Source organism: Phaethon aethereus (assembly GCF_964289735.1).
Source record: "Phaethon aethereus genome assembly, chromosome: 5".
In the NCBI taxonomy this organism is placed as follows: Eukaryota; Metazoa; Chordata; class Aves; order Phaethontiformes; family Phaethontidae; genus Phaethon; species Phaethon aethereus.
This window is the reverse complement of record NC_138579.1, coordinates 10,717,057-10,728,186: the sequence shown is the minus strand read 5'-3', so window position 1 is coordinate 10,728,186 and position 11,130 is coordinate 10,717,057. Positions and strand designations below refer to the sequence as shown.

The 11,130-nt window shown below is 43.4% G+C and overlaps 1 protein-coding gene across 1 annotated transcript in view; it reads right to left on the bottom strand.

Annotated features, from left to right (window-relative positions):
* AHNAK2 (AHNAK nucleoprotein 2) overlaps positions 1–5,930 on the bottom strand; it is a gene marked incomplete at both ends in the record, with an annotated part of 29,434 nt that extends 23,504 nt beyond the window's left edge. The window contains 3 exons of the mRNA XM_082000536.1: positions 2,327–4,045; positions 4,835–5,016; positions 5,795–5,930. Coding sequence (XP_081856662.1) covers positions 2,327–4,045; positions 4,835–5,016; positions 5,795–5,930 — 2,037 coding nt within the window. The remainder of the gene's footprint in view (positions 1–2,326; positions 4,046–4,834; positions 5,017–5,794) is intronic.
* Between the last annotated feature and the right edge of the window lie 5,200 nt (positions 5,931–11,130).

The window sequence follows — 11,130 nt, the reverse complement described above, 5'->3', positions numbered from 1 at the left end:
CTTTGATGTCAGCTTTGGGCATTTTGAGGGAGGGCTTCTCCACCTTCCAGCTGGCCCCTTCCGTTTTGGCACCGGCGATGTCGGCTTTGAGGCCCAGCGCGGGGCCCTCCCCGGTGGCCGTCACGGTGGCGGAAGGGAGCTCGGCCTCTGCGGTGGGCAGGCTCACCTCACCTGCCAGCCCTTCCACCTTGGGAGGCGACACTCCGAACTTGGGCTTGTCGAACTTGGGCATCTTGAGCTTGCCTTTCAGGCCCGCGGCTCCCAGCTCGGCCCCGTCAAGCGAGCCTTCGCCGGAAGGCACTTTGAGGTCTATCATCTCGGGCGCCTGGAGCTCCAGGGAGCCTTCGACGGAGGGCAGCTTGACGTCGCTGGCCGCGATGCTGACGGCGCCGTCGCCGGCCTTGAGGTCTGTTTCTGGGAGGCTGGCGTCGACTTTGTGCAGGCTGACGTCTGCGTCCAGCTTGGGAGCCTTGACGGTCGGCTTGGAGAAGACCACGCTGGGCACCTTGACTTTCGGCATGTGTATTTTCATGCCACCGCCTTCAACTTTGCCGGCGGCCACCTCCAGGCCGCCTTCGACCTCGGGGCCCTGCAGGGCGAGTTCGCCCTCCGGGACTTCGGCCTGGGCTTTGGGCAGCGAGGCCTCCGCCGTTGGCAGGCCGACCTGCACGTGGGGAGCTTTGACTTTGGGCAGCTTGATGCTGGGCATCTTGACGTCGGGCATCTTGAACCGGCCTTTCTCGCCGTCTCCTCCGGCGGCCGTCTCGACGGTCACCTCCACGCCGGGCGCTTGGATCTCAGCTGCGGGCAGGGTCACGTCGACTTCGGCGGTTCCCGAGGGCAGCGTCACCTGGGGCTCCTTGAGGCCGACGTCCACGTCAGCGGCCACGGTGCCCTTGGCCTCTCTGCTGCTGGACCAGCCAAAGGAAGGCATGCCGAACTTGGGCATCTTGAACTTGCCGTCCTTGGTCTTTGCGGCCTCCTTCTCCGGGGCTTTTGCTTCGCCTTCGAGGGTGAGGGCCGCCTCGGGCGCCTGCAGGTCGACGCCGGCCTTTGGAAGGGTGACGTCGACGGACGGGAGGCTGATGTCCACCTTGGGAGCTTTGATGTCAGCTTTGGGCATTTTGAGGGAGGGCTTCTCCACCTTCCAGCTGGCCCCTTCCGTTTTGGCACCGGCGATGTCGGCTTTGAGGCCCAGCGCGGGGCCCTCCCCGGTGGCCGTCACGGTGGCGGAAGGGAGCTCGGCCTCTGCGGTGGGCAGGCTCACCTCACCTGCCAGCCCTTCCACCTTGGGAGGCGACACTCCGAACTTGGGCTTGTCGAACTTGGGCATCTTGAGCTTGCCTTTCAGGCCCGCGGCTCCCAGCTCGGCCCCGTCAAGCGAGCCTTCGCCGGAAGGCACTTTGAGGTCTATCATCTCGGGCGCCTGGAGCTCCAGGGAGCCTTCGACGGAGGGCAGCTTGACGTCGCTGGCCGCGATGCTGACGGCGCCGTCGCCGGCCTTGAGGTCTGTTTCTGGGAGGCTGGCGTCGACTTTGTGCAGGCTGACGTCTGCGTCCAGCTTGGGAGCCTTGACGGTCGGCTTGGAGAAGACCACGCTGGGCACCTTGACTTTCGGCATGTGTATTTTCATGCCACCGCCTTCAACTTTGCCGGCGGCCACCTCCAGGCCGCCTTCGACCTCGGGGCCCTGCAGGGCGAGTTCGCCCTCCGGGACTTCGGCCTGGGCTTTGGGCAGCGAGGCCTCCGCCGTTGGCAGGCCGACCTGCACGTGGGGAGCTTTGACTTTGGGCAGCTTGATGCTGGGCATCTTGACGTCGGGCATCTTGAACCGGCCTTTCTCGCCGTCTCCTCCGGCGGCCGTCTCGACGGTCACCTCCACGCCGGGCGCTTGGATCTCAGCTGCGGGCAGGGTCACGTCGACTTCGGCGGTTCCCGAGGGCAGCGTCACCTGGGGCTCCTTGAGGCCGACGTCCACGTCAGCGGCCACGGTGCCCTTGGCCTCTCTGCTGCTGGACCAGCCAAAGGAAGGCATGCCGAACTTGGGCATCTTGAACTTGCCGTCCTTGGTCTTTGCGGCCTCCTTCTCCGGGGCTTTTGCTTCGCCTTCGAGGGTGAGGGCCGCCTCGGGCGCCTGCAGGTCGACGCCGGCCTTTGGAAGGGTGACGTCGACGGACGGGAGGCTGATGTCCACCTTGGGAGCTTTGATGTCAGCTTTGGGCATTTTGAGGGAGGGCTTCTCCACCTTCCAGCTGGCCCCTTCCGTTTTGGCACCGGCGATGTCGGCTTTGAGGCCCAGCGCGGGGCCCTCCTCGGCGGCTGTTACGTTCTGTGATTTTTCTTCTATTTCCTTTGATGAGATACTGAATTCACTTTGTTTTATTTCAATATCAGTTTTGGTAATCCGCATTTCTCCTTCTACCTCTTCCAGGGTATTTTCCATTGAGCACGTATTTACAGTTAGATTTTTCAGACTTAGCAGCTGGACTTCTGGCATTTGGGTTATATCTTTCTTTATTCTTCCTTTGGAGACCTCTATTTCTATTTCAGCACTTGGAATCTTCATTTCTTCTGCTGGTACACTTACCTCTGGTTTTGTATCTGCTTCTTGGCATCGCACTTCTCTTTCCCTGGCACTTACCTGACTTTCAGTTTGCCCTGTCTCATCTTTTGTGGTTGCCCAGGTAAATGTAGGTAATTTAATCTTTGGCAGTCTGAATTTGCTTTCTTTTCCCTCTGTATCCTTTTCTTTTTTTTTCAAGCCAATGTCCATATTCAAGGTTTTATCACTTGCGGGCATACTATCTTCTTCTGTTTGTGCCTTTTTTACAGTATCTATTGATTCAACTGTTCTTTCCTCTCTTGTTATTTTCATGTCAGCTTTGGCTGTTTTGGCCATTTTGAATGAGGGCATTTGTATTTTCCAAGTGGGTAGTTCTGATTCTGCTTCAGGTGTATGAGATTTCACATCCAAATTCCTGCTGTCCTCTAAACTTGCCTCAGCTGTTGTTTCTAGTACTGAATGTGGAACATCCCTTCCCGGTTTGGTGTTTTCAGCCTCTGGGTCTTTTCTTTTGGGCATTGAGATCCCAAATTTTGTTTTCTGAATTGTTAGGATTTGTGTGTCTTCTTCTGCTTGTTTTTCTCCTGTTTCCAGTGTGTCAGGTGTTGTGTGTAATTCTGCTTCAGTGGTACCTATTTCTAGACCTTTTACTTGTATAGATCCTTGTGCTGTCTGACCTGCTGTGTCTATGTTAATTTCACTTTCTTCTTCTGTTTTATCTGCTGTTCTTTTCTGTTTCTTTTTTTGGGATTTTAATGAGACTTGCGGTGTTTGTTTAGTTGGGCTTTCTTTCACATCAGGTGTTTCTAAACTGGGCTTTGTTGTTATAGCTGGTACTTCAGGTACAGTGAATTTTGATTTTGATTCTTTCGCTTTTTCTTTGTTAATGCTTATTTCAACTTCAGGGCATTTTTTTGCATGAACTGCAATGCCATTTTTCATATCTTTTAAGTCTTTTGTTACAGGTTCATGCACTTCCCCTGTTTTAATTTCATAAGCAGTAGATGTGGTGTATTCAACAGTTAGTATTTCAGGATTTTCCAGGCTGATATCTTCTTTATGTATTCTTTCTCTTTCAGATAACAGTGTTGCTTTTATTTCTTTTTTTTGCTTGTCTTGTGTTTCTGGTTTGGATCTGTGCATTTTGAATCCAATGCTAGGGAACTTCAGTTTCTTTTGGCTTCCTTTTTTTTCTTTGATATGGACTTCTTGTTGAAATTGAGACTCTGTGTCTGTGCTTGTAGGGGAAATATCCTGTATAGCAGGCTCATATGCATCTGATGTACTATGAGATCTTCTGTGCCCCAGTATCTTTTTATTTTTAATTGACTGAAATTTTGGCCATGATAATCTATCTTTTTTAGGTCTCTTGCTTCTTCCCACTCTTTGGCTTACAATTAGTGTTTCCCTGTCGTCTTCTGAAATGGCTTTTCCTGAAACATGCAGTGTTTCTTCAGGAATGCTCTCGCTGAGTTCTTTTTCCTGAAAGAACAAATGGTAGTCAGAAGATTAAAAGTAAACTCAATATAGATGCAACACAAAATAAAACAAAACACATACTATAAAATATGTAGAAAAATGTGCTTTTTATTGACAGTATCTACTTGTTATATAAAAAATTCCTGAAAATGGTGTCTATAAATCAGGCAGAAATTACATGAAACAAATGGATTATATGACTGTAATACGTGGATTTCTGAAGGTTTATGTTCTTTGCAAAATATTGCAGTAAATAGAGGTTTCCATATGTATCTCTCTATATATGTCTGTATAAATATATATACAATATTTGTATACATGTACATCAAAAGAATAATAATTTTTAATGTGATGGAGACCTATGAGCAGATCATGCCTATGGAGATATCAATAATTAAACATATGTTTTTAAGAGAAGATTTCATTTATGAGCTTTTAAGAAAAATTACTTATATTTTACATTTTGGAAAACATTGACTATAACTATTACTGAGCTTATCTGAGCCTGTTCTATCAGTGGACACTTAACAACAAAAAAAGTGCAGACTCACTCGAGAAGAAAGTTTTTCTACCTTAACTCAAGATTGGGGCTTTATCCAAAATCTATAGTCTTGCCCAGGATATTTATAAAGCTGCAAATATTTTTTTTTTTTTTCTTGTCATGAATATTCATCCTAGTAAGTTTAAACACACGCCTAAATCTTAAGACACAAGTATGTATTTTCTGGCCTATTTCCACACAGCACGTTACTACAGTGTTATCCAAACTTTGTAAACTACTCGAATAACTACCTGGCTTAATTTTTCCTTTTTATACTGGGCTGTAGAGTGAATGTGTTCTAGCTCTTCTTTCCCCGTAATTTTTCTTTTGAGGCTGAATTGGACTCTGTATGGCTCGGAATATTGGAGAATCTTGAGTGCATCTTCATATTTGATATTATCAAAAAATATTGTAGCACTTAGAAGCTGATCACCTGCAAGTGGAACAAGACATCATTTTAATTAGTTTGTGTTTTCTTGCAGTTTTTCAAATTCTGTTGAATTAATGTTCATTAAAAAAAATTATCACAATTCATTTGTTTGAAACATAAAATGATGTCACATAATAGAATGACAGAATAGTAAAGGCTGGAAAGGACCTCTGGAGATCATCTAGTCCAACTGCCCTGCTCAGGGAAGGGTCAGCTAGAGACAGTTGTTCAGGTCTATGTGCAGTCAGGCTTTGAATATTTCCAAGGATGGTGACTCCACAACCTCTCTGGAAAACCTGTTCCAGCGTCTGACCACCCTGACTAACAAAGTTTTTCCATATATTTTTCAGTATTTAGACTCTGGGCTTTGTTCTTGTTTAAATTGTTATTTATTGTAGTTCTGTGGCATACTATTTTGTGAAAGAATCAAAGGCAGGTTCTTTATGAATGTTACGAGTTGGGTTTTTTTTTTTCATTTTAGTTGTGTATACAATACTTTCTATGTATTTTTTCACCATTCCAGTGAAAATTAGATAATCTTTTTTATGGTATACAAAAAAAATCACATGTCATTATTGTTTAAGAAACTGATCTTTTAAATTATTAATATGGAAAGGTTAAGCTCACACATAATATTATTTGGTTTAGGATCTACTATTTTTACTACCTAAAGAGATGACAGATCAGGTAGGTATCTACATGCACACACAGCTATATACCTGGTTATTTTAAGATATATTAAAAAAAAAACCACAAAAAACAACAGAAAATCAGACTGTACCTTCTCTCAGGCTAAATATTTTTGAAGCAGGAGATTCCTTAAGTACTTTTTTAATAAATATTCCTTCATTTCCTCCACCTGTCACACTAAAACCACTAGCACCAGCTTCCACTTCTGTTTTCAGGGTCACTTCCATTGTCTCCTAGATATAGAAAAAGGTATGAATTTATAATTTTTATTCATTGGTATCAAAGTGTTCTACATTATTCTACAATAAAAAAATGAGTCTCCACAGGTATATTTTCAGTAGCTCAAGAAAGATTATCTAAAATAGAGAATGCATTTGTTTGGCATGAGTTTGATTCTGTTCTAAAATAGAATTAAGCTCATGTGTTAGGATTGTGTTGGATCAGGTCCATAGAGAAAACATGTTGTAATTTTAAAACATGAAACATACGGAATTTTTTAGGGCTGAAAGATGATTGTATTTTCTATGAAGATGTTAAACACCTGAATTAGAGTCAATGGGCCAGAAAGTCAGACTAAGAGATAATGCTGTACTATACTCAAATGGGAGAAGGCTAAATAATGCTAAAAAGAATTATGGAAGGACCCCAAATAGGACAAGTAAGTGTTCATGCCTGTGCCACACATACGCAATTTGTGATGTTCCTGGTCAAAACAAGCCTAAAGTGACTCTTTGCCTGTTTGTCCTTTCTTCTGTCCACCCATCCATGCCTGTGTGTTGTAATGGACTTTACTATTTTGTAAGCCACATGCCTGAAACTACAGAGTGCTTTTAGACTGACCTGTGGATGACTCTGTTTTGATTTGTCTGTAGAATATTTTTTCTTTTCTTCTTGAAGCTGAAAAATAATTTGCAATTATTTAGTGTTCAGAAGTCATGCTGTTGTAAAGTACAATAGAAGTCCTACATCAGTTAAAATACCTGGTTTAGACTAAGAACTGAGGCTGACTTTAATGGCAGCAGAGCAAAATTGGAATCTACAAGTGCAATGTACAATGTGAATGATTTAACTTTATTATTCTCTGTAGCAAATTAGAAGCCAAGGCTTCCCTGCATTGTACCAAATTTTGCATGAAATGAACACCAGAGACCAATAGCATCAAGACATCAGGAGCTTTTCTGTGTGTTACTCATGTAGCACATTTCTCATGCTTTCATCTTTGTGAACATACTTTTTTTCATTTATTCAACTTCAGTTGAATTTCAAACTGTTGCCTACTTATCTCAGCGTGACTGTACTAATTAAATCTTTGCCTTTGAATAACAAAGAGGTACAGGTAATTTTGAAATATGTATTAGGTAGATTCAAGCCAGTTAAATATTCTAATAGGAAAAGCATTGTGAATTCTTGACATGCTCTGCCCCAGGTCCTTTAAGGAATGAAGTCAAATGCATTTTTTGCCAAGAAAAAGGAGTATGGCCCACAACAAGTCCAGTACAATACAAAACCATCAATGAACATGGCCCTGATTTTGGTGGGGACAGGAAGACAATACGGTTGCAATAACATCCTTGTTACATGACATATAAGTCTTGGCTAGTTATAGGAGCTAAAGCTTCTTGAATGAACTTGGTAAAGCCATGCCTGCATGAAAACTCAATGTCTTGCCTTTGAATATTCTTCTTCTATGGAATATTCATAAACCGGAGAGGATCCTTGTGGCCTTGGACGGATGTCTTCTACTGCCACTTCATTAACCTGTGAAAAAGAAATGAGTGGTGGGAAAGGAACATCCATCATGAAACAGTGACCCATTTTTTTTAGGTGAGTTTTTCTACTTAGGCATAGCCTCCTCTGTGTACAAGTCTCTCATTAGTAATGGTGGATGTAGAGTAACCAATAACTCTTTCCTTAAGTCAAGAACAAATACAATTCTCATTTAAGGATGTTACTCAAGAACACAAGGGATAGACTCCTGAGAGACAAAAAAAATGGCATGCTGATTTTTGTTTTCTTTATAAATTGTATGCATCTATGGGCTGAACAAACTGAAAATACTGACAGATCAATTAATAATAATTTCAAAAGATGACAAAAATTCCTTCCTCTGCTTTATTTGCACACCTAACATTTGTGTCCTGTGGCTTCAAACTTTATTGCTGTCTATAACCAAGCAAACCACGGAAGACCCCCAGCAGGGATTTCTGCTGACAAGCACTTGGCATGCTGCTTCTGGAATCAAATGGTAGGGAACCTAAACCAGCTAATGCTTTAAAGAAAAGTTACTGTAGTCAACAGCCATGGAATAGTTTACTAAGTCTTCATATTAAACTTATGCTGGTGAATCATGGCAAAGAGCAGATCACTTTATATTGAAGCATCATTCTGTCTTTTGAGCTGTCAGGATAGTCCCAAGCAGAAATACAGCATTTTTGACGGGGGAAAAAAATCACCATCAAGACCCAGCTATAAACAAAATATTTAAAATCCCGTTTTAACAATGTAACTGCCAAACCCCTATCCCCAAAAACCCAGCTCTAAAAAAACTCACAGAATCTTCATCCTCTGCATCTGCATCTGCATCAGCATCTCCCGGAGGCTCGGCCGGTCTCAGTTGTTGTCCAGAACCTGCAAGCAGCATAGATGTTGTTGGTGTCTGTGGGAGCCATGCAGAGCACAGAGCAGTCAGCTTGCAAGCTGACGCCCTCCGGAGCAGCATGCCTGGGGGACATGCACGGGCTGGCTGTAGAAAAGCCTGCTTTCATTTATATTCCTTGTCTCAGATATCATCAGGCTGATCTTTCCAAAGATACCAGAAATATTTGTATCCAGAAATGTAAAGGCTCTTGTGAAGGAAAAAAAGCCCAGATTGGAAAAAATGTAGAACTATAAGTTGGCCAGATTTTTTTTTTTTTATTACCAAGGGTAATAAAAGGTGTGTATTGGGCAGAATTGGCAGGGTTTTGGCAGCAGTGTGGCTGTGGGGTGGTCTCTGTGGGACAAGGTCATGGACGACCCTGTGCTGGACGCAGACGGTTGCAGCCAGCTCCGCCTGCAATACTGAACCTATTGGAGGAGTTTCTGGCTCGTCTGTGAAAACATGTTTAAGAAAGGGTGGTAAACACTGAGAAAAAGAGACAGTATCACTAGAGGAAGAGGAGAAAGATGGAGAAGACCACACCAGAGCAGGAGAAGGGAGGAGAGATGGCAGAGCAGGCAAAATGCTGGAGCAAAATAGGATCTTGAGGAGGGGCCAGAGGAAGAAAAGCTGCCTGATCAGGGGCAGAGAGGAGGAGGCTTGACTTTGATGAGTCAGTGGTTGGTGGAGGAACCCACCCTGGCGCAGCTAGAGTGGAAAAGGAAAAGCAGCCACCATCTGCTGACCCCCGTCTCCTGCGCCATCCCTCACCTGCCCAAAGAAACGGAGTATAGCCCACAGCAAGTGGATTGGAGACCAGAAAGAGGGGAGGAGAGGTGTTTTTCCCTAAATGGTTTTATTCTTTTTAAAATATCAGAATCAGTAATTGAAAGTTCATTAACTGGCAATAAATTAAATTGATTGAAATTCCCTTTCTCAAAACTCTTGTTTTTGACAGAGGTCTTAAGACAAGATCCAGAGAGTAAACATCATGAAGCACTGATAGTCATAAAGACTCTGCTTTCTTGCTTTTTAAAAGTATTGAGGGCATCGAGAGATGTGGTGAAGGAGATGGGCTGTTTGAAAGTATGATTCTGTTGAAATGCCTTAAATTTGGCACCGAAGAATGAAAACAGCATGAGCACATCATTGTTTTCAGTGATCTGGGCTTAGCCACCAGAGGACAGTGTAGCTGAATTACACATTCCCTGATGCACAGGCTATTCTAATACATGCACAAGTCCTTGTCCTCATAACTATGTCTCTTTCTTGCCTCCATGCTCAATTTTTTTCAAGCCATCAGACTGTCTAGCGTGCTCACACCCAGTTGTGCAACTGCCATTGGTATACATAGTTTTGGCTCTCCTAAAGAGATCCTCTGGTTTAAAAATAAGCTTGAACACTAGAGAAGACAACTGCAAGCAGAACTGTGCAAGTCATTAATTGTCTATGTTAAATGAAGAATCCTTGGGCTGGAACACAACATTTCTGGATGTGGATATTACATGCTATGTGTGCAGACAAGCTGGCATGACTTATGCATGTATGTAATCACTCTAACTTACAAGCTCTTGTTGCCAAACTCTTGTTAAAATGGCTGTGATTTTGCTAGCTTTTCTTCATAGTTTTTTGATCTCCTACCTTTATACTTTTCCTTGACTTTTTTGAAGATGAAATTATTTAGTACAGGCAGAGGTTTGAAAGAGTTATGCCACATGATGAGTGGTGGACCACTTCTTTGTTAAGATGAATGATAGGAGTGTGGTTTCAGTGGGAATATCCGATGTCAGTCTGTGGGACAAGTTTCCAAACTTGATAGAATAGAAGGCATCTTCATTACCCATATGTACATCATCTTAATCAGCTCTCCAGTGGTGCTTTAGCTCCAGCGAACTAGGATCAACTCAGAACACATCAGGTATGCCAGACTATACTTCCTTTAGCCTTCACAGGACTAATCCTGATGCCTATGGTGGACAATAAAAAATGCAGACCCTAGTTCAGATTAAAGACCTGCATAAATTAGCTTGAGTTTTTTTTTCAAAAGCTCTAGCATTTGCAATTCTCAGACGCTCAAGAAAATTGGAAAAAATTTTGTTAAAAAGTTTAGATGTGGATTTATGAACCTGATTTTAGGCGTTACTGCTTGAAAATTCTGGAATCCATTCATGAAGCTCTTCACCACATGTATTTTAATAAGCTTCATCTGAGGAGAAGAGCTGCAGGACTGAGGATTAATTGTTTAATTTGCTTAGTGCTTCTAAAGATTCAGGTGCCAACAGAGAATTTTATGGCTGTTACTTAAATTCCAAGAAATAGTAAGGACTTAGTCTTGTGGCATTGCCGTATTTTTCTCTTGGGAGAGCCCCACCCACAAGCCCTGCAGTCCAGTAGAATGACTTAACAGAATATTGCTTGGATTGCTAGACTGTTTGCTCTTCAGTGCAGCACTTCAAGGCTAATTACAGCATTAATCCCTGGTAGCTGCCAATAATTTTGCTACTGGAAAAGAAAAATGAAAGAATTATCTGGAGAATTCTTGGGCTGCTCTGCTGTTGTTTCTCTTGTTTTACTCTGATGTAAGTTACATCTTCAGTGACATCTTAGTTGTCTAGAACTGGAGCAGTGCAAGTATGGGGTGCTCCATTCTCAGGACTTAAATGGTCTTGCATAGTTTGTGCAGTGGATTTATCACCATCTAGAGAAGGCGACTATGAGACTAGGGTACTGCAGCGATCCTACAGGTTCTAACAGAGGTAAAACTTTTAAAATGTTTTAACCAAAGGATA